General features: G+C 40.4%; 1 protein-coding gene across 1 annotated transcript; it reads right to left on the bottom strand.

The window, feature by feature from the left end:
• Window positions 1–469: 469 nt before the first annotated feature.
• On the bottom strand, window positions 470–18,123 carry N6AMT1 (N-6 adenine-specific DNA methyltransferase 1). The gene is made up of 6 exons (XM_004002793.6): window positions 17,957–18,123; window positions 15,204–15,290; window positions 14,061–14,151; window positions 10,053–10,136; window positions 2,450–2,591; window positions 470–1,379 (listed from the first exon to the last, which is right to left on the bottom strand). Exons 1-6 carry the CDS (start codon window positions 18,088–18,090, stop codon window positions 1,273–1,275), a joined length of 645 nt encoding a protein of 214 aa, XP_004002842.3. The 5' UTR covers window positions 18,091–18,123; the 3' UTR covers window positions 470–1,272.
• Between the last annotated feature and the right edge of the window lie 5,593 nt (window positions 18,124–23,716).

Consider the following 23,716-nt stretch of genomic DNA (forward strand, 5'->3'; position numbering starts at 1 on the left):
TACTATTGATTATTTACATGTTGGCTGCGCTGGGGCTCTGGTGCAGTTCGTGGGCTTCTGCTGCTGCAGCAGGCACACTGGCAGCTTCTTGTGGCGCGTGGGATTCTCAAGTTGTGGTGTGCGGGCTTCTTTTGCTGCAGTGCATGGGCTTAGTTCCCCATGACATGTGGGACCTTAACTCCCTGACCAGAGATCGAACCTGCATCCCCTGCGCTGGAAGGCAGATTCTAAACCACTGGTCCACCAAGGAAGTCCCTAGGCTCTTACATTATGTGATTAATCTGAGTGTTGAGTTTATTTACATACAACTCTCCCTTATCTAAGAAAAAAAATAAGAGCAGTTTGCAATATATAAGAAGAAAATAGAAATATATGATAGAGGATAAAAAGTGGGAGAAATGTGACCAGAGAGAAGAATGGAAGCAGAAGCCACGCTAAATAACAGAAGAGAATGGAGACAATAAGCATGTAAACTTGAAAAACTTTTATATAAAAAACTGTTTCCTTACAGAATAGATTATCACTGTACAAATGCCAACACAAAAGAATGAAGGTTCCTCTATTCCCACCTGTTCTGCTTTGGAGAAAGAAATGGCAGCCCACTCCAGTATTCTTGCCTGGAGAATCCCAGGGACGGAGGAGCCTGGTGGGCTACAGTCCATGGGGTTGCAAAGAGTCGGACATGACTGAAGCAACTTAGCAGCAGCAGCAGCAGCAGCATGTACCTTCTGAGAATTTCTTATATACACATACACACAAACCTTCTTGGTTAGTTTTTAAAAAATATACATACAGGTTAACATTATTTTACAACTTGCTTTTTTTCATTGATCAGTAGTACATAATGAACCCCTTCTGGTTCAGTATATACAGACATGACTCGTGCTTAATGGCTGGAGATGTTTAGTAACATGAATATACTGTACTTTATTTTACCAATCCCTTTGCTGATGGACAGTTAACTTCATTGTTCTGCCGTTACAAGTAATGCTGAAATGAACATCCTTTTCACGTATAATTAAGTGTAACTTTTTCATTATATATTCTCCACATATAATACATATAAATATGTGAAATTCAATATATATATATATTTACTTGCATCTGTGCAAATATTCCTGTAGGCCTGACTGCTGGGTAAAAGGAAATGCTGTACTCGCCTGCCTTTTTCTAGATAACAAATTTCTGTCAATTTTACTTGTTAACAAAGAAAAACCTTTCAGTTTCAAAATATGCCAAAAGCATTCGGCTTTAAGTAGCACACACTGTAGATTAGGACTTGGTGAACTTGAGGACTGAAAGCATTTCTTGGCCTGCTTGCCTGGAAAGGGCAGTGGTCCCTTGTAGACCTTTTGTCTTCATTATTTTCAAAATTTCTTCTAAAATGAAAATTAAAAGATAAAATCCAATTAAATCATTTGGTGAAGTATGCACGATCACTAGCTGATAAACGGACTTTTTACAAACTCCACTCATCCGAGAAAACAGTGAACACCATGCAATTTCTATTAAAGTGAACTTGGACTTCAGATAGACGAGCACACTCTGTATTTTCAGGGTGTTGCTGAGAACTCTAATCAAGAGTGAATGACTGCGCTGCAGTGGTAGCCTGCTCTGGACTCAACAGAAACAGGAGTGATACTTGCTATTACAATAAATGATTCATTTTTGAGTTGCCTGACTCTAATATCTGCCCTACATTCCTCCTTCTGGATGAAAACTGCCAACAAGGGTATGGGCAAATCAGACGGTGATGTCAAAAAGTGGCAGTAAACGAAATAGCTTATTTTTTTCAGGAGTACTAAAAAAAGTAAAACCTTCCCTTTGTTAATATATAACACTAAAAAGACAAAACCAGGAAACTGGAGTTACCCACCCCCCCAAAAAAAACCCACACACACACACCTCCCACCCACCCCGACAAAACCAACACCACTAGTAATTATGATGTGATCTGAGGGACTAAGAATATAACATACCACATAAAAATCAAACCTGAGATGTACAGAAAAGAGAAGAAAGATTATAGTCAATTTAGTTACCAACTAATCTGAAAGCCAGGATATAAAAATCAGTATCAGGAGATAGCTTTCATGATAAAACTTCAGATGAACTAAAGAATATACAGCAGAACTGCTGATGACATAAAAGACTAGAAAATAGAAAATTCACAGTATTGAAGGTCAGGTGTTAGAAGAACAAACTACAGACTCTGTATTTGAGTACTGGTTTATAAATTAGGGGAAAACTCCTCAAAAACACAATACTCTTTAAAGTCAGAAAAATCTACCTCTTAAAAATCTCCTCTTTCAACATGAATGCTAGTCTGTATTAGCAGCTGTCAGCACTACATTCATGAACATTCTGGGTTACTTAATTACAGTCTTTGACACAAGTAACCTTGATTTCAGCTAAGAAAATGGTTAAAAGATAAAATGGTCTGTATTACCTGGATTGTTTTCTTTAATGGTGACTAAATAGAACAATCCTCTTGGTGAAAGGAGATCTGGAGCCAGTGGTAAGAATCTGTCTATGACTTCACGACCGTTTCTGCCACCAGCCCAAGCTGCCTGTATCCCGTGACTCCCGACCTGTACCCAATTAGAAAGACTGTTCTAAGTTACACACACACAAAATGGAATCTTTTCCAAGCTACAATGACCAAACAGGTATGTATTCTGTATTTGACGGCTGATGAGAAGGTGGCGGTAAAGTTGAATCTGGGCCGCACTGTTTCCTAGCATGTGTAACCTTGTATATAAGTCTCTAATCTTGATGAACTAGTTTCCTTTCTCATCTACAACATTAGGAAAGTAACACTTTTATCTGTACAGTTAGGAAAATGATCAAAAAAAACTTTTTATCCACTAGGAATAAATGAGGAAGTATATTTAAAGTTTGAGAACAGTGCCCTGCACATAATAATGTGGCTTAGTAATAGCTGTTATCATCAACATGTTTAAATTCTTCTATTTAAAACAGAACAATCAGAAAGAAACTAGACAGGAGAACTTGTATTATAAGAGATCTACTTCACAGCAACAAAATTTGACAACGTCCCAGAGCAGCCAGCTTTCTTTCATAGCCCTTTCTTAGGAACCCATTTATTATATAAAGGTATAAGGAAGCACTTTTTCCTATAACAGTCTTATTATAGAAACAAAACCTTGAGAGTTTATATAGCATTAAAAATCTTTAGAGCCTTACCACTGTATATTGTTTCTAAAACTAAGGAACATATTGAATAAATCACTCAAAAACTACTTAAACTCTAATATAATTATTTTCTTCCTAATCCCTTTAATGGTTTTTGTCCATATTTCAGTTTAAATTATCTATGTACAGCTGTACACTCTACTTTTATTCATTTGTCAAGGGATAAAAGTAATTTCTTTATACCTATAACCATGTTCATGTCTAATTAAAAGAAGTATGTTCATACACCTTAAAAAAAAACAACCGTACTTTTCCCCTTTTACTGTTTTGTTCATCTGCTCCCCTCCCATCTTCTATGCACACACACATATACACACGTTTTTCTTTTTTGTCCATGTTCTACAAACATAGGATTGCATCTATGTTCTTACTTGTATTTTACTTTTCTCACTCAACAATACCCTATAGAAATCTCTTCCTGTGATCAGGTATAGTTCCACTTCCTTTTTAATGGCTACATAATATTTTATGGTGTAAAAGTATCACCTCTTATTTAGCTATTGCTGGGCATTCAGCATGCCCATTTACTTAATTTTTTTGTATTTAAATTATTCTCATAGTGTCATAAGCTTCTCCATATACTTTCACACAGTTAATCACAGAAAGGACTTTATCAGTTCCTCTGTTTTAATCAAGACCTTCCTCCTGGAGACTTCCTTTCCTAGCATTCCTAGCACTCCCTTTTTCTGGGGCTCATGTCTTCCTCCTCCTTGGCTTCCTCCCTTTTTTCAGAGGAGCCCACTCTCTGAATGTTTGACAGGGTACACTGCTCTGTGGAAAGCATGCATGGTGATGGCCTGTTTAGCATGGACTAGGAGCCCTCGGTGCTGGACCCTGTCTACCTGCCTTCCGGGGATGCTCAGCCAGCTCTGTCTGCTTGCACTAGAGACGGCCCTTCAGGAGGATGGCCTGGCACCAACCACAATCTCACAGGCCACAGAGGGGAGTTCTCATCTTTGGGAGGAGGGTCGCCTTTGGTGGCCTGCTGACTGCCTGCTCCTAATCCTTGAAAGGTCACAGGTTCAAACCACAATATCTAACCTCACGTTTAGGGATGGAACAGTAAGTATAGACACAACTTTTTATATGTGCAAACTCCTGGTATTTGTATGGTATATCTCCTGGATCTAACCTGTAAGTTTCCTAACTTTTACCTTCATGATTTCATTCTTTTTATCTTCATAAACCAAAATAGTTTATTTGGTTTCCAAACCACTGGTTCAGGTCATGATAGAGACTACAGTCTCTCAATTTGTTTCCTAATGTTCCACATTGTAAAACATGTTTTTAAGCTTGAGGAAATCTTTGTTACGTTGCCTTTTAACCCTGCTAACTGCTCTGCTAATGGATGACACTAGCTTTCTCTGTTGGAACAGTGAAAGTCCAAGACATTGCCCACACTCAATGTAATTATCTGTATAATTACACGCATAGCTTAGTAGTAGGAATATGGCAGAAAGGAAGCCCAATCGTGCCAGCATGTTCCGAGAATCTCCTCTTCATTCACTAGGCTTCCCAGTAGCTTGTGGGCCTGATAAACCAGGATTTACTTGTTTCTTTTCTGTTACATACTTAGGTTCATATTATTTGCCATCATATACATGGCTTAGAGGGTAAAGTGTCTGCCTGCAACGCAGGAGACCCCGGTTTGATCCCTGTGTCGGGAAGATCCCCTGGAGAAGGAGCCGCGTAGGCTACAGCCCATGGGGTCACAAAGAGTGGACACGACTGAGTGATAACACATTAGACACACATAAAGGTGCAATAAGCATATTTTTGTAAATTTTTATTCTGTTGTTAATGATTTTCCTAAATTACATCTCAAAGACTGAGATTACTAGACTAAACCATTTTTGTTACTCTTGATATTTATTTCCATAGTGCTTTCCTGAGCTGCATGTATTTTATTTAGCTGCATTTCCCTCAACTGCTGCTCATCTTATGACAATGACTTTCCTTCTCAAAAATGATTTCATCCGGGCAGCTGCGACCCGGCACGCTAAGTGAGTTATCCCATGTCCGAGGTCAGGGTCAGCGGTGGAGACTGCCAGGCTGCGATGGCGCAGGAACGGCCAAGAGGAGCTACCCAAGTCCGAGGTCAGTGGCGGCGGCCGGGAGGAGTCACCCAGCGTCCAAGGTCAGGGGCGGCTGGGAGGAGACACCCCACATCCAAGGAGCGGTGGCTGCACGGGCACAGGAGGGCCTAGTGGAGCTATCCCATGTTGAAGGTCAGGAAGGGCGGTGGTGAGGAGATACCCCTTGTCCAAGGTAAGGAGCAGCAGCTGTGCTTTGCTGGAGCAGCCGTGAAGAGATACCCCAAGCCCAAGGTAAGAGAAACCCACGTAAGATGGTAGGTGTTGCAAGAGGGCATCAGAGGGCAGACACACCGAAACCATAGAGAAAACTAGTCAATCTAATCACACTAGGACCACAGCCTTGTCTAACTCAATGAAACCAAGCCACGCCCGCACGGCAATGCAAGACGGGCGGGTCATGGTGGAGAGGTCTGACAGAATGTGGTCCACTGGAGAAGGCAATGTTAAACCACTTCAGTATCCTTGACTTCAGAACCCCATGAACAGTATGAAAAAGCAAAATGATAGGATACTGAAGGAGGAACTCCCCAGGTCAGTAGGTGCCCAACACGCTACTGGAGATCAGTGGAGAAATAACTCCAGAAAGAATGAAGGGATGGAGCCAAAGCAAAAACAATACCCAGCTGTGGATGTGACTGGTGATAGAAGCAAGGTCCGATGCTGTAAAGAGCAATATTGCATAGGAACCTGGAATGTCAGGTCCATGAATCAAGGCAAAATGGAAGTGGTCAAACAAGAGATGGCAAGAGTGAACGTCGACATTCTAGGAATCAGTGAACTAAAATGGACTGGAATGGGTGAATTTAACTCAGATGACCATTATATCTACTACTGCGGGCAGGAATCCCTTAGAAGAAATGGAGTAGCCATTATGGTCAACAAAAGAGTCCAAAATGCAGTACTTGGATGCAATCTCAAAAACGACAGAATGATCTCTGTTTGTCTCCAAGGCAAACCATTCAAGATCACAGTTATCCATTCTATGCCCCAACCAGTAATGCTGAAGAAGCTGAAGTTGAATGGTTCTATGAAGACCTACAAGACCTTTTAGACTAACACCTAAAAAAGATGTCCTTTTCATTATAGGGGACTGGAATGCAAAAGTAGGAAGTCAAGAAACACCTGGAGTAACAGGCAAATTTGGCCTTGGAATGCAGAATGAAGCAGGGCAAAGACTAATAGAGTTTTGCCAAGAAAATGCACTGGTCATAGCAAACACCCTCTTCCAACAACACAAGAGAAGACTCTACACATGGACATCACCAGATGGTCAACACCGAAATCAGATTGATTATATTCTTTGCAGCCAAAGATGGAGAAGCTCTATACAGTCAACAAAAACAAGACCAGGAGCTGACTGTGGCTCAGATCACGAACTCCTTATTGCCAAATTCAGACTCAAACTGAAGAAAGTAGGGAAAACCACTAGACCATTCAGGTATGACCTAAATCAAATCCCTTATGATTATACAGTGGAAGTGAGAAATAGATTTAAGGGCCTAGATCTGATAGATAGAGTGCCTGATGAACTATGGAATGAGGTTTGTGACACTGTACAGGAGACAGGGATCAGGACCATTCCCATGGAAAAGAAAGGCAAAAAAGCAAAATGGCTGTCTGGGGAGGCCTTACAAATAGCTGTGAAAAGAAGAGAAGCGAAAAGCAAAGGAGAAGAGGAGAGATAAGCATCTGAATGCAGAGTTCCAAAGAATAGCAAGAAGTGATAAGAAAGCCTTCTTCAGCGATCAATGCAAAGAAATAGAGGAAAACAACAGAATGGGAAAAACTAGAGATCTCTTCAAGAAAATTAGAGATACAAAGGGAACATCTCATGCAAAGATGGGCTCAAGAAAGGACAGAAATGGTCTGGACCTAACAGAAGGAGAAGATATTAAGAAGACGTGGCAAGAATACACAGAAGAACTGTACAAAAAAGATCTTCACGACCCGGGCAATCATGATGGTGTGATCACTCATCTAGAGCCAGACATCCTGGAATGTGAAGTCAAGTGGGCATTAGAAAGCATCACTACGAACAAAGCTAGTGGAGGTGATGGAATTCCAGTTGAGCTGTTTCAAATCCTGAAAGATGATGCTCTTAAAGTGCTTCACTCAGTATGTCAGCAAATTTGGAAAACTCAGCAGTGGACACAGGACTGGAAAAGGTCAGTTTTCATTCCAATCCCAAAGAAAGGTAATGCCAAAGAATGCTCAAACTACCGCACAATTGCACTCATCTCACATGCTAGTAAAGCAATGCTCAAAATTCTCCAAGCCAGACTTCAGCAATACGTGAACCGTGAACTTCCTGATGTTCAAGCTGGTTTTAGAAAAGGCACAGGAACCAGAGATCAAATTGCCAACATCCGCTGGATCATGGAAAAAGCAAGAGAGTTCCAGAGAAATATCTATTTCTGCTTTATTGACTATGCCAAGCCTTTGACTGTGTGGATCACAATAAACTGGAAAATTCTGAAAGAGATGGGAATACCAGACCACTTGACCTGCCTCTTGAGAAATCTGTATGCAGGTCAGGAACAACAGTTAGAACTGGACATGGAACAACAGACTGGTTCCCAACAGGAAAAGGAGTACGTCAAGGCTGTATATTGTCACCCTGCTTGTTTAACTTACATGCAGAGTACATCATGAGAGACGCTGGACTGGAAGAAACACAAGCTGGAATCAAGATTGCCGGGAGAAATATCAATAACCTCAGATATACAGATGATACCACTATTATGGCAGAAAGTGAAGAGGAACTAAAAAGCCTCTTGATGAAAGTGAAGGAGGAGAGTGAAAAGGTTGGCTTAAAGCTCAACATTGAGAAAATGAAGATCATGGCATCTGGTCCCATCATTTCATGGGAAATAGATGGGGAAACAGTGGAAACAGTGTCAGACTTTATTTTCTGGGGCTCCAAAATCACTGCAGATGGTGATTGCAGCCATGAAATTAAAAGACGCTTACTCCTTGGAAGAAAAGTGATGACCAACCTAGATAGCATATTCAAAAGCAGAGACATTACTTTGCCGACTAAGGTCCGTCTAGTCAAGGCTATGGTTTTTCCAGTGGTCATGTATGGATGTGAGAGTTGGACTGTGAAGAAGGCAGAGCGCCGAAGAATTGATGCTTTTGAACTGTGGTGTTGGAGAAGACTCTTGAGAGTCCCTTGGACTTCAAGGAGATCCAACCAGTCCATTCTGAAGGAGATCAGCCCTGGGATTTCTTTGGAAGGAATGATGCTAAAGCTGACACTCCAGTACTTTGGCCACCTCATGCGAAGAGTTGACTCACTGGAAAAGACTCTGATGCTGGGAGGGATTGGGGTCCAGAGGAGAAGGGGACAACAGAGGATGAGATGGCTGGATGGTATCACTGACTCGATGGACACGAGTCTGAGTGACCTCCGGGAGTTGGAGATGGACAGGGAGGCCTGGTGTGCTGCGACTCATGGGGTCGCAAAGAGTCGGACACGACTGCGCGACTGAAATGAACTGAACTGAACTGATGTCAAGGGAGAGACAGCTTCTCACTACGATCGGCAGCAGCAATGCAGACCTCTCCCTTCTCGGTGGAGATGAATGCAAGATTTAACCGCCTTGCTGATAATCAAAGAATAAAATAGGTATAATAATTCAAAGGAAAGCCTTAGTCCATTATTATACTTCTGTCTCCTTTGTCCATTCTTTCTTAAAATTGTTTAGTGGTTAATATGGTTGGCTTCCTTGGTGGCACAGAGGGTAAAGAATCTACTTGCAATGCAACAAGCACAGGAGATGTGGGTTTGATCCCTGGATCAGGAAGATCCCCTGGAGCAGAAAATGGCAACCCATTCCAGTATTCTTGCCTGGGAAATTCCATGGACAGAAGGGCCTGGCGGGCTACAGTCCACAGGGTCACAAAGAGTCAGACATGACTGAGTACCTAACACTTCTAATATGATTTACCTCTTCATGACTGAAAACTTTATAATTATGTATTTCAAGGTTATATCTTTTCCTACCTGAAGTGAGAATTGTTTCTCCTCTTCCCCCACTTCCAAATACCTGTGAGAGGAGGAAACCTGAGCCTTTCAGAGATAATTCCTATGTGAATTTAAGGCTGAGTAAAATATTTTGTTTTGCAGATTTGTTATTCATGATAAAGGTACACACACACATACGATTTAAATACCATGGCCTGATATACATGTGATTTTAAAGACTAGATATGGATCACAGTTTGAATTTCCATTAATTTCAGGCTCGTTTCCTATGTCTACCAAACAGTATTCAATAATAGACAATTATGAGTAAAATCAGGCTTCCCTGATAGCTCAGTTGGTAAAGAATCCACATGCAATGCAGGAGATCCCAGTTCGATTCCTGGGTTGGGAAGATCTGCTGGAGAAGGGATAGGGTATTCACTCCAGTATTCTTAGGCTTCCCTTGTGGCTCAGCTGGTAAAGAATCCACCTGCAGTGCAGGAGACCTCGGTTCGATCCCTGGGTTGGGAAGATCCCCTGGAGAAGGGAATGGCTACCCACTCCAGTATTCTGGCCTAGAGAATTCCATGGACTGTATAGTCCATGTAGTCACAAAGAGTTGGACATGACTGAGCGACTTTCACTTTCACACATGAGTAAAATCAGAGCAGTCTGTTATTAGCAGCTGACTGATGTCATTTGATGAAGTACATTTGATCTGAGATAGAAAACAGCTGAAAATATTAGTAATTAAATTTTGCCATACGTCTTACCTCTTCAGGTGGAGTCACAACATAAGGAGGATTAAACACAAGAAGATCAACACTTTCCTTCAATCTTGGTAGCAAGCCTTTGACCTAAAAAATGTTCAAGAGAGTCAGAATTTTAAGCTGGACCCAGAAATAAATAAATAAGTAGATGGCTGGATAGATGGATCAATCAATCAATCTTTAGATATATTCTCCCACGTTTTTAGACAAAAGTGTGTTAGAGCCCATATTTAAGACAGAAATGGATATAAATATTTTTGTATTTTGATTCAGATTAAAAAAAACATATTTCCACCTATAAACAAGGAAAATAAGCTATTTATCAGAATGAACACTCTGCTCTTCAATAGCTTCAATAGCTACACTCCGGGCTCATTTTTAGAAGATAAAATAAGAAGGAGGCAAGCTCTCATATATTTTACATAGATTTGTACACAACTTTAAATTTATAGCTGCTAACTTAAATACTTATTTTCTACAACTAACGGAAATGTTTTATAAGATGACAGAAAACATATATTCATGACAAAAATACCAGATGATGGGGCTGTACTTTTCTTTCTACTTCTTTAGTAACTTGTAAATGTACTGGCTGAAACAATTACATATCAAAGAAAAAAAGAACTAAAAATAGTGGGAAGAGACTCTAAAAACATCAGTTGTTTGGCATCTTATAAATCTTTGAACTGATACAACTTTCTATAGAATTGTTCAGAACTGTTAAACTCTTAGTTTAAATACAAATCTAACTAAATCAATTGCTTGATATTCTAGCACAAGGGCTTCCCTGGTGGCTCAGCAGTAAAAGAATCTGCCTGCAATGTAGGAGACATGGGTTCAATCATTGGGTCAGGAAGACCCCCGGGAGGAGGGCATGGCAACCCATTCCAGTATTCTTGTCTGGAGAATCCCATGGACAGAGGAGCCTGGCAGGCTACAGTCCACAGGGTCGCAGGGTTGGACACAACTGAATTGACTTAGCACACATCCATGCATTTCTAGCACAAAGCATATGAAAAGAGAGAGGAAGTGCTATCTATGAGGAGCAGTAAAATATGACAACATAAAACAAGTGAAAAGACAAAGAGGAGAGAAAATAAAAACTCAGAATCACTGCAGAAAATAAAAACTTAGAATCTAATAAGCGTTGTCATCATCACATACAGTACAGAATGATGACTGATATTCATATTAATGACTTTGAATCACTAAAAGGTAAAATTATGTTCAGTTTAAGAATGTAAGGAAGTACATAAGACACATTTGAAAAAGACTTCCTTCTAAAGCTAAAAAGGAAATACAAACTTTGTAAACAAACTCAATTATCCAAAATAATAGTTTTTGATAGTTGTGATAATCTATATCTAGTGTTCTGAATACAAGAAGGCAAGAGTGCTGGAGTGGCTTGCCATTTCCTTCTCCAGAGGATCTTCCCGACCCAGGATCAAACCCGGGTCTCCTGCCTCATAGGCAGACGCTTTACCATCTGAGCTACCAGGGAAGCCTCATATCTAGTGTTCTGAATACAAATAAATATAAAGTTTGGCAAAGTGATCTTCCCTTGTGGCTCAGCTGGTAAAGAATCCGCCTACAAAGCGGGAGACCTAGGTTCAACCCCTGGCTTGGGAAGATCCCCTGGAGAAGAGAATGGCTACCCACTTCAGTATTCTGGCATAGACAATTCCATGGACTGTACAGTCCATAGGGTCACAAAGAGTTGGACATGACTGAGCAACTTTCACTTCACTTCATACCTACCTCTTTCTATTTTCTTTGCCACAAGTCAGCACTGAGTATTATGGTCAACTTTCACTATTGACAAAATGGATTCTGACAGCTTTAGAACTGACTTCCACCTTTAAAAAGCTGTGAGACCTCTAGATTTTGATTCAGACAATCTGGGCATAAACTCTGGATTTATCACTGTATTAGTTTAGTGACTTATTTCTTCTATCTCTAAAGTTTTACTGTTATACCAAAAAAACCATATAATACTAATTATGGACATATTAGGACTTCCTGGTGGCTCAGACAGTATAGCGTCTGTCTACAATGCGGGAGACCCAAGTTCGATCCCTGGGTTGGGAAGATCCCCTGGAGAAGGAAATGGCAATCCACTCCAGGACTATTGCCTGGAAAATCCCATGGACAGAGGAGCCTGGTAGGCTACAGTTCATGGGGGTCGCAAAGAGTCGGACATGACTGAGCGACTTCACTTCATGGACATATTAAAAATTTCAAGAGCAAAATTACCATACTGATTTCATGTAAATCAACTGAGTACCTTTCTTGATAGTCTAATTTTTAATAATAGCACTAACAACTTCTAGTGATACAAAATTTCTTAGATCTTTGGCTTGATTCCTTAAATCATTTGTGAGTTAAAAAAAAAAGAAAAACCTCAAAACTTCATCAGTCTAAGAGTAACTAACACAGGCCAAACAACATGAAAGCATTTTATATGTCTTAGGCCCACCTTGTACATACTATCATGATTTTTGCTTATAAAAAGTCATTAATATTTATAAGTAAAAAAAGGTTCAAAATTATCCAAATCTTACTCATATAATTAAAAATATTCTAAAATCTGGAATTGAGAAATGTATGATGTGTAACTTAAAATAATGGTTCTGGAGTTGCCATCTGTTTACCAGCCTTGGACCTGTTCTGCCTTTCTTCTGATGATGTCTCCTTGACTTTCGTTGAGGAAACTCTACCTCCACTCCTCAATAGGAGTGGTACAGGTAGGGTTTATTTCAACCCAGCTGCAGAAGTGGGACTACCACTCAGGCTCAAGTCAATCTCGTGCATATCTAATCCCCCTGGATCACAGTAACAGACTGAGAGATGGGCATATGACAGAAGTTGATACAAATGGTACTCAGTCTGGGGTTTCTGCTATAGTAACTGAAAATAGAAAGTGTTTCTTTCCCTATAGGGTTGCTGAGAAATAAGATATGGAGATGCAAGCATCTTGCTACTATGCAGCCAAAGACTGCAGAGGAACAGAGCTACTAGAAAGAAGTTTAGAGCTAAGAAAAAGATGCCTGTAACATCTTTTGAGTTCCTGAAGCTAGCTGTGCCTGAAGCCATCCACTCTTTTTATTAAAGCTGGTTTGATGGATTCTCTTCACTCCTGACTGAATGATACCTGATCTGTACAAGCCAGCAGAAGTTTCCTTTGGATTGTGAAAAAGGTGGATTGTTTTAGCTTAAGAGCCCAAAATCACTTTTGGGCTCCAAAATCACTGCAGATGGTGAGTGCAGCCATGAAATTAAAAGATGCTTACTCCTTGGAAGGAAAGTTATGACCAACCTAGACAGCATATTAAAAAGCAGAGACATTACTTTGCCAACAAAGGTCCATCTAGTCAAGGCTATGGTTTTTCCAGTAGTCATGTATGGATGTGAGAGTTGGACTATAAAGAAAGCTGAGTGCCAAAGAATTGATGCTTTTGAACTGTGTTGTTGGAGAAGATGCTTGAGAGTCCCTTGGACTGCAGGGAGATCCAACCAGTCCATCCTAAGGGAAATCAGTCGTGAATATTCATTGGAAGGACTGATGTTGAAACTGAAACTCCAATACTTTGGCCACCTGATGCGAAGAGCTGACTCACTGGAAAAGACCCTGATACTGGGAAAGACGGAAGGCAGGAGGAGAAGGGGACAACAGAGAATGAGATGGTTGGATGGCATCACCGATTCAATGGAGATGAGTTTGAGTAAACTCTGGGAGTTGGTGATAGATAGGGAAGCCTGGCGTGCTACAGTTCATGGGATCGCAAAGAGTAGAACACGACTGAGCAACGGAACTGAACTGAACTGATCAGTTAAGAATTTACTTTGTCTAGTGGGTTAAAAGAGTCGGACATGACTGAATGAACTGCACTATACTGTACTGGGTTAAAAGTTAATTAATTAACCACTCAAGTTTCTTTGATGTAAATCATCTTGGCCTTAACTGAAAAGAAAATTAATTATTACACTGCTGGGCAAAGAGTAACAGCTTACCAAATCTGTAATTATTGGTTGAATGTGGACTTTGTTACAGCGTGCAGTCTCCAGGGTACACACTGCTGCCTCAGGGTTGACATCAGTGCACCTATAAACAGAAAAGAAAAAACTATACCCTATGTCTATGGATAAAAATTCAAAGAATGTCCCACTCCTTTTATATAAGTAGATTTAGAAAAAAATTGAAATACTTTAATAATGGTGAATAGAAAAACAATTTGGATTTGTCACACTAATGAAAAAAATTGTTATATTGATGGAGAGTCCAAGAGTAGGATATAGCTACATGCAAACATATCTGAAGGAATTTATTAAATTATGAATCCAATGGAGAAATACTATGCAGCTACCAAAAATGAAATTTAAAAGGAAAATGCTCATCGTACAGTATTAAATGAAAAACATAGGAAGTAAAGAAAGAATTGAAACAGTTGGGCCACGTGTGGCAAAATTTATGGGTGATTTTTATTTTCTTGTTTATATTTTCTATATTCTCAAATCTTCTATAAAGAAATTTTATTATGTTCCAATTTTTTTCTGATAAATTATCTAAAAATGATACAAATTTACAGATGACTTAAAATTATTATGTGGCTTCTATAATTATGCAGTATAATGGGACAATTTTGGACATGCATTTGTCACTTTTAGGGAGGCATAATTTGTAATCAGAGTCCTCAGTTCAGTTCAGTCACTTAGTCGTGTCTCTTTGCGACCCCATGAATCTCAGCACGCCAGGCCTCCCTGTCCATCACCAACTCCTGGAGTTCACTCAAACTCATGTCCATCGAGTCAGTGATGCCATCCAGCCATCTCATCCTCTGTCATCCCCTTCTCCTCCTGCCCCCAATCCCTCCCAGCATCACAGTCTTTTCCAGTGAGTCAACTCTTCACATGAGGTGGCCAAAGTACTGGAGTTTCAGCTTTAGCATCATTCCTTCCAAAGAAATCCTAGGACTGATCTCCTTTAGAATGGACTGGTTGGATCTCCTTGCAGTCCAAGGGACTCTCAGAGTACACTTAAAATAGACACTATCAGATACATATTATCCACTTACAAAAATGGTTTCATTCAAGCAGTCATAGTCACAGTGAATCTCTTAGACCAAGGTGTGGATGAATGTGTATACTTACACTTACATATACAAAGCTTGAGGCCCGATCACAGAGGCTAGGAATGCAGATACCACTCCAGACCCTGAGCCAACCTCGAGGCATATTTCCACTCTAAAAACACAAAATAAAATAAATAGTAGCACAGTGGTATTAAAATACACATCATGGAAAATAACTCATGCTACTTTTAATGTCTATTTCCCAGAATCATCCCTCACCTGAAAATACATGGAAATATAAAAGAAATTTATAAATAAGCTAATTTCCAACAATCACTTAGTGCTCATTTAGTGTTCAAAACTGTTGAAATTTTGGGTGTATGATTGAAGTCTGTAAAATAATAGTTTTTGATTTTCACAAAACATTACATAAACAATGGAATGTTAATTTAGGGTTGGAAATATTAATATGGAAGACATCAGCTTTTCCCAGAAGGAGCTCCTAGTTTGGTGTTTCCTAAAAATGAAAAGATATTATTACATTTATTCATAAAAGATGTTTCTCTCATTTTGAAGTAACTCATGAATCCATCAGCATATCCCAGGGGAAGACAAGAGCACCCCTGCCTTCTACTAATAATAGATTTAGAGCAGCAGAGAAATCCTGTATTTATACATCTCTACACTGAATTGGGAAAACATCCAAGTAATCTGGCCTTAGAATATTAATAATACTCTTAAGAATGCAATTAAATACATAAATTCTTGATTCTACTGTACTTATCCTTCCCTATAATCTTGTACATGGGCGTCCCTGGTGACCCAGTGGTAAAGAATCCACCTGACAATGCAGGAGATCAGGGTTTGATCCCTGGGTTGGGAAGATCCCCTAGAGAAGAAAACGGCAATCCACTCCAGTATTCTTGCCTGGGAAATCCCATGGACAGAGGAGTCTGGTGGGCTACAGTCCAGGGGTGTTGCGAAGAGTTGGACATGACTTGGTAACTAGACAACAACATAATCTTGTATATAAAGTAAAAGTACAAATCATCCCCATTCCAGAAACAGATTTGACGGTATTTAAGGGCACTCTAGCACCTAAGGAGATGAGGGTTTGATCCTTGGGTTGGGAAGATCCCCTAGAGAAGAAAATGGCAATCCACTCCAGTATTCTTGCCTGAAAAGTCTCATGGACAGAGGAGCCTGGTGGGCTATACTCCATAGGGTAGCAAAGAGTCCGACACAACTGAGCGATTTCACTAGCACCTAACTTCCCAAATGAAATATTCAAAAACAGACTTGAGGGGTTTCTAACTTCTGGAACCACTTTGTACATCTGACAAGGCTTTACTGTGCTGTAGGAAGGTCTGTTGAATCTTACCAGGAGGCTTCTATTTGAAAATAACAATTATGGCCTCATAAATAATTAGAATTCCATGACCAGAAATACCCAAGACTCTAAAATAAAAATAGTCCCTTTTACAGCAAGGCAATTTGTGCTTTAAAATTTTAAAAGATATGTTATAAAACAGTACTGTTCCATTCTGTATTCCAGTAGATCCAAAAGTTCCAATGCTTACAATGAAAAACTGGTTTAATAAGAGTTGGGGCAATTTATACACAGAAAAACCTGACCAAGAGAGATAAACAAATACAATTTGGACCTTCTAAGCCTGACAGCTGTTAGTTTCACCCTGAAAAAAAACCCATTTCAACTTTTGATCTTTAAATCTGTGTGTGCTGTGTGCTTAGTCGTGTGGACTTTTGGGGACCCCACAGACTGTAGCCCACCAGGCTGCTCTGTCCATGGCAATCCTCCAGTCAAGAATACTGAAGTGGGTTGCCATGCCCTCCTCTAGGGAATCTTCCCAACCTAGGGATGGAGTACAGGTCTCCCACTTTGCATGGGGATTCTTGACTATCTGAACCACCAGGGAAGCCCAAGAATACTGCAGTGCGTAACCAATCCCTTCTCCAGGGGAACTTCCCAACCCATGAATCGAAGTGAGGGTATCTTACACTGCAGGTGCATTCTTTACCAGTTGAGCTACCCGGGAAGCCCAAAATAATTAAATCTAACTACCCCAATTGCTTTCATCTAAAAAATGACACTGTAAGTATTCACTTTTTATATTAAAATCTATATGAGCACTTCAACAAATCAACGTGAATACTTATTATAAGCTAGGGTATATTCTATAGGCAGCTAGCTGCATGTAACGTTAATTTTTTTTTACAATTAAAAATTCATTAAAAAAAAATTCAGTGCTAGTCACATTTCAAGTGCTCAGTAACCACACGTGGCCAGGCTTTTGCTGGGTAGATGAGTATGCTATCCAGTGGGTTTAAACACACTCCCCTACTCCAATATTTTACCACCTCATTTCTTTTTGGTGCCTTTCCACTGCTGGAGGATGTTTTTATGTATTGCGTAGATTCAATAATGCCACGGGGCACTGATATTTACTAAAAACGGTCATATTGCGAGGCAGCGATCTCAGGACGTTTTGCTTTTGAACGTGTTATAATATCGCTACCCTTCAGGCTCTTCAGATTAACAGCTGATAGGAAATGATACATCCTGAAGTGGTGAGGAAGCACGGAGCCCCTGAAACCAAAACAGCACCTTGGGAAGAAAACGGCTAGCTCCCTGCCGCACTGATTGTGTGTATCCACGGGAAAACCCTCAGTTACAGTATTCTGGCGTCAGCTGTCTCTAGGCGGGCCGACACCGCCTCCTCGCGGGGAGGGCAGCGACAGTCCTTGCCTCGGTCCTGGGCCGCCGCCTCTCCAGGACTCCCGAGCCCTCTCCCGCGGGGACCCTCGCCCTCCTCGCACCCCATGAGTTCGGCCGCCGCCGCTTCGAGTGCGTCCAGCAGCAGAAAAGTGTCCTCCGAGGGCTCGTACACGTCGCTGAAGGCGCCGCGGCCCACATGTCCGTGCAGCGGCGTTGGGAAGCTGGGCCCCGCCATCTTTCTCCTCTCTTTGGCCGGCGCGCGTGCGCCAAAGTTGCGCATGCGTACGTGCAAGGGCGCGGGCCTGGGCGTGGGGGCGGGCCACCAGGGCCGGCGAGGAGCCTCCTATAGGGCTGGTCCGCGGGTGTCTTTCCATTGCTGATTAGACAGTTGTATAATCAGTAACTTTTCACGTTTGTTTCTTTCTTTCGAATATTAAATTTTATTTTAGTTTATGGACTAGCGCTGGGTAGAGGCAGCCTTTGTTGTTTTTAACTAAGGAGAATGTTTTCTCTATATATTTAGAAGTTTTCTTCTACTCTAGTTTGCAAGGATTCGAAAAAAATCCATAATAGAATGGTTACCAAATTTAACGAATTTTTTTCTTTCCATCAGTTGAACGTTCAGCCTTGAGCCTTTAGATTAAGATTTTTTCCCTTATTTCATTTTTTTAGTAATATTACAAAAATTGCCTTCTTGATGCTGTATCATGAATGTTCTCTTTTTATAAACCTCACTCATGCAAGAGGATGCGTTTTTCTTTCATTTAATACACTGCTGAGACTTCCTTGTATTGAATCCCTGCTCTGGGACAATTCCACATGTGTGACGACTACAACCCACCCTCCCCACCGAGCACCACAACTGCTGAGCCTGAGCTCTAGAGTGGTTGATCTGCAACAAGAGAAACCAGGGAATTGAGAAGCCCCTTGCATCACAGCTAGAAAGTAGCCACTGCTTGCAACTACACAGAAAGCCAAGGCACTGCAGTGAAGACCTAGTGCAGTCACAAGTAAATAAATAAATTTTAAAAAGTATTTTTAAAATGCACTTCTGAATTTAGAGTGCTAATGAACTAGTTCTGTTTTGTATCAGGGTTAGGTTTCCATAGGACATTATTTCTGAAGTATATAAAACTTACCTATAGGACCAGTTGGGCTTGGTGCTGTTTTCAGAGGGTATTCTCTGGTGTTTTGGGGGAATCTTCTATAGATTTTAAACTATTCAGGTATTTGCAGTCTTTTTGAGTCAACTTTTGGAAATTTCTTTCTCAATAAAACATTGACATCTAATGTTTTAAATTTGAAAAATAAAAATACAAAGCACTTGGATAATGTTTTTAAAAACCTTGAATAGCCACCACCCAGAATTGACAAATAACAGTATTTGCTCACGTTTCCTTAAAATAGTTTTAAAATATGACAATGAAAATGTTACAAGTGAATTGGGTGTTCTTTCTGTACTCACCTTCAGTTCCATTTTGTAATCCTCAACCCAAAGTAACTTCTTTTCATGGATTCAGTATTCATCTAACCCATTTTTTAAGCTTTATTCATGCATTCATAGACAACATCTAATTTATGTGTTTTCATATTTGTATAACTGGTAACAGGTTGAACATATTTTTCTTCAAATTTCCTTCCACTCAACATTAACTAAGATTTTAATTAGTTTATTCCTCTTAATTTCCATATACTTTTTTATTCTTTGAAAATATAAAACAATTTCTATCTGGAATGGATAAATATCAATTGGTAAACATTTAGTTTTCTCCAGGTTTTCACTATTATGAATATCACTGTAATTAATTTTCTTACACATAGCTTTTTCTGATCTTTTACAGAAATTTTCTGGGATTCAACCCAGACTGGATCAGTAGTGTTGTAATGTATACGCATACATTTAGTTTTTGTTCAGTATCTCAGTCGTGTCAGACTCTTTGGGACCCCACTAACTGCAGGATGCCAGGCTCCCCTGTCCTTCACCATCTCCTAGAGCTTGCTCAAACTCATGTCCGTTGAGTCAATGATGCCATCCAACCATCTCATCCTCTGTTGTCCCCTTCTCCTCCTGCCTTCAGTCTTTCCCAGCATCAGGGTCTTTTCCAGTGAGTCAGTTCTTGGCATCAGGTGGCCAAAGTATTGGAGCTTCAGCTTCAGTTTCATACATTACATATATTTAAACTTTGTACTTTCTATTCAATTTTCTGTGAACCTAAAACTGCTTAAAGAGCAAACTGAAACTATATATATATATATATATATATATATGTGTGTGTGTGTTTGTGTGTGTGTGTATGTATTTGGTTAGCTTTAGAAGTATAATTTTTAATATTTTTATGAAAATAAATGTAGAATCAAAAGATAAGCATGTAAATGAAACGTCTTCTATTATAGGTATATCCTCAGTATACCTTGTAAATTTAGAAATTGGCAACCCACTCCAGTATTCTTGCCTGGAAAATCCCATGGACAGAGGAGTCTGGTGGGCTACAGTCCATGGGGTCACAAAGAGTCAGAACACGACTGAGCACATGTATGCTTGACAAAACTGGTTTTTGACCTTCTGACACTGCTGTTGTTAATATTCTCATGCTATAATAATCTTGGTTAAAAGTGTTAAAAAGAATTCAATACTGCATAGCCAGTGCAGTAAACAGTGGGTTACCTGCCAATACAGTTCTGTTTGCGTTAGCCAGTTGAATTGTCAAGATGGTTACTCATCTACTGGATGATTTCACAACTCTCTTCTTAAATTTGGTTGCTTTGGACACATTCTATCCTGGAAACAAAATCTAGGCTCCATAATAAATTCAGAAATAGTAGATTCATATCTTTTTTTCCAGCTGGTTCGGGTAGGGTTTACACGTTTACTTCTGTACCATAGGAACAGCTGCTAGCAAAGTTGAAGCATGCATTCAATTCCATTAGTTTGGCACAATACAGAGTCACATAAAAGAGAGAGACCATCAGCCTGTCCATGGTTGGAAAATTAATTCTTTTAAGTGCTTTTAAAAAGAATCTCTACAGGTGCTCAGATCTTATGAACTTAGGACCAGCAATGACCTCATCACTTTCAGCTGGTCTAAAAGTTGTCTTTGGCTGCTGTGTACTTTATGAAATCTTGTTAATTATGATTGTTTTTCCTAGTTATAAGTCTTTCTGGATAAGTTTTTATAAAACGTTTATTTTTATCACTTACATAACTACATAAAATATTTTCATTGGTGTCAAAATGTCATGTTAGTGCCAAACAGATTCCATTTCAATTTCTAGAAATTATTGGAAAGTTAATATTCACATTTTAATGGCACCCTTGCTGTAGTCTTAAATCATGTTTTACTGAAATTCATAACAGCAAGCATAATCACATTGTGTTTATACAGAATAAAGCACAGAAATAAACATTTCCAGTTAATCTCTGCCATTAATAACTACCCTTTCCTTTTTTTTTTTTAAAAAAAAAAGACTAATCCTGAATAAAATTCAGTATCTTCTGGAAACTAAGTTTTCATAAAAATGATCATTGTGGATATTCATCATTTACTTCTCTTTTCTGCGCAGTGATATTTTAGTTTAGGAATCATAAACTGCATCTTTTCCCTGGCTTATGAAACTTTATCCTATCCATTTCCATTTCAAGACAAATAAGAATATTTTAAAAAGTGAGGTTTGGTAGGAAAGTCATATTCCTACCTAGCTTTTGGTTTCTCTGTAGAGCTATCAATTCAAGAAAGCTCAATCTCTGCAGACATTTTCACCAAGTCCCAAGCTCGCACAGGGCTTCCTAGGTGGCTCTGGTGGTAAAGGACCCACCTGCTGGTGCAGGAGACCTAATAGACAAGGGTTCTATCCCTGGATCAGGAAGAACCCCTGGATGAGGGTATGGCAACCCACTCCAGTATTCTTGCCTGGAGAATCCCATGGACAGCTTAGCATGCAGCGAGCTTGTATCTGTTCAATTCAGTCGCTCAGTCGTGTCCAACTCTTTGTCACCCCATGAATCGCGGCACGCCAGGCCTCCCTGTCCATCACCAACTGCCAGAGTCCACCCAAATCCATGTCCATGCCATCCAGCCATCTCATTCTCTCTCGTCCCCTTCTCCTCCTGCCCTCAATCTTTCCCAGCATCGGGGTCTTTTCCAATGAGTCAGCTCTTCGCATCATGTGGCCAAAGTATTGGAGTTTCAGCTTCAACATAAGTTCTTCCAATGAACACCCAAGACTGATCTCCTTTAGGATGGACTTGTTGGATTTCCTTGCAGTCCAAGGGACACTCAAGAGTCTTCTCCAAGACCACAGTTCAAAAGCGTCAATTCTTCGCACTCAGCTTTCTTTATAGTCCAACTCTCACATCCATACATGACTACTGGAAAAACCATAGCCTTCACTACACAGACCTTTGTTGACAAATAATGTCTCTGCTTTTCAATATGCTGTTTAGGTTGGTCATAACTTTCCTTCCAAGGAGTAAGTGTCTTTTAATTTCATGGCTGCAGTCACCATCTGCAGTGATTTTAGAGCCCCCCAAAATAAAATCAGCCACTGTTTCCACTGTTTCCCCATCTATTTGCCATCAAGTGATGGGACCAGATGCCATGATCTTACTTTTCTGAATGTTGAGCTTTAAGCCAACTTTTTCACCCTCCTCTTTCTCTTTCATCAAGAGGCTCTTTAGTTCTTCTTCACTTTTTTCCATAAGGGTGGTGTCATCTAAGTGTCTGAGGTTGTTGATATTTCTCCTGGCAATCTTGGTTCCAGCTTGTGTTTCCTCCAGCCCAGCATTTCTCATGATGTACTCTGCATCATGAGGTTAAATAAGCAGGGTGACAATATACAGTCTTGATGGACTTTTTTTTTCCTATTTGGAACTACTCTGTTGTTCCATGTCTAGTTCTAACTGTTGCTTCCTGACCTGCCTACAGATTTCTCAAGAAGCAGGTCAGGTGGTCTGGTATTCCCATCTCCTTCACTTCCCACTGCTACTGCTACTGCTGCTAAGTCGCTGCAGTCGTGTCCGACTCTGCGACCCCATAGACGGCAGCCCACCAGGCTCCAGCATCCCTGGGATTCTCCAGGCAAGAACAGTGGAGTGGGTTGCTATTTCCTTCTCCAATGCATGAAAGTGAAAAGTGAAAGTGAAGTCACTCAGTCGTGTCCGACTCTTCGTGACCCCATGGACTGCAGCCTACCAAGCTCCTCTGTCCATGGGATTTTCCAGGCAAGAGTACTGGAGTGGGGTGTCGTTGCCTTCTCCTTCACTTCTCACAAAACAAGCCAAAAAAATCTAGAGACAAGTTCAAGGTTCAACAACTTTCCTCAGAAAGCCATCCATCTGAGAAGATGGTGCACTGGAACCCAAGAACCATCTCACCTGAGTTAGAATTCAGGCTTCTTTTATAAAGTTGCACACTCTTAGGTGCTAGAATTCTTTGCTTTTGCATCTGTCCACAGGTAGGTCTGGTCACAACGTTCCTATAAACAAGACACATGCTATTCTCTGTTCTGCAACATTTTATCTCTATATGAATGAGAAAGTGTTGCACCGTTAAAGGTCAGAGCCTTGAGAATGGACTGTTCTATATAATTCAGGATATGGGAGCCTGTGTGCTAAGTTTCTTCATTTGTGACTGACTCTTTGGAACTCTATGGACTGTACACCACCAGGCTCCTCTGTTCATGGACTTCTCCAGGCAAGAATACTGGAGTGGGTTGCCTTTTCTTCCTGCAGGGGATTTTCCTGACCCAGGGATCAAACCTGCATCTCTTAAGTCTCCTGCATTGGCAGGCAGGTTCTTTACCACTAGCGCCAGCTGGGCAGCACATTCAGGCCACAGGCAACCCCTCCTTTTTTTTTTTTTTTA

The sequence above is a fragment of the Ovis aries genome, chromosome 1, assembly GCF_016772045.2.
Source record: "Ovis aries strain OAR_USU_Benz2616 breed Rambouillet chromosome 1, ARS-UI_Ramb_v3.0, whole genome shotgun sequence".
Lineage (NCBI taxonomy): Eukaryota > Metazoa > Chordata > Mammalia > Artiodactyla > Bovidae > Ovis > Ovis aries.

What these genes read in the sequence shown, in the direction of transcription:
- N6AMT1 (XM_004002793.6), bottom strand. Translation starts at nt 18,090, where the DNA reads ATGGCGGGGCCCAGCTTCCCAACGCCGCTGCACGGACATGTGGGCCGC. An exon ending in AACCAATAATTACAGATTTG is followed by an intron (nt 10,137 to 14,060) that starts GTAAGCTGTTAC and finishes AACATTTTTTAG; the next exon opens with GTCAAAGGCTTGCTACCAAG. An exon ending in TTGTGACTCCACCTGAAGAG is followed by an intron (nt 2,592 to 10,052) that starts GTAAGACGTATG and finishes AATTGGGTACAG; the next exon opens with GTCGGGAGTCACGGGATACA.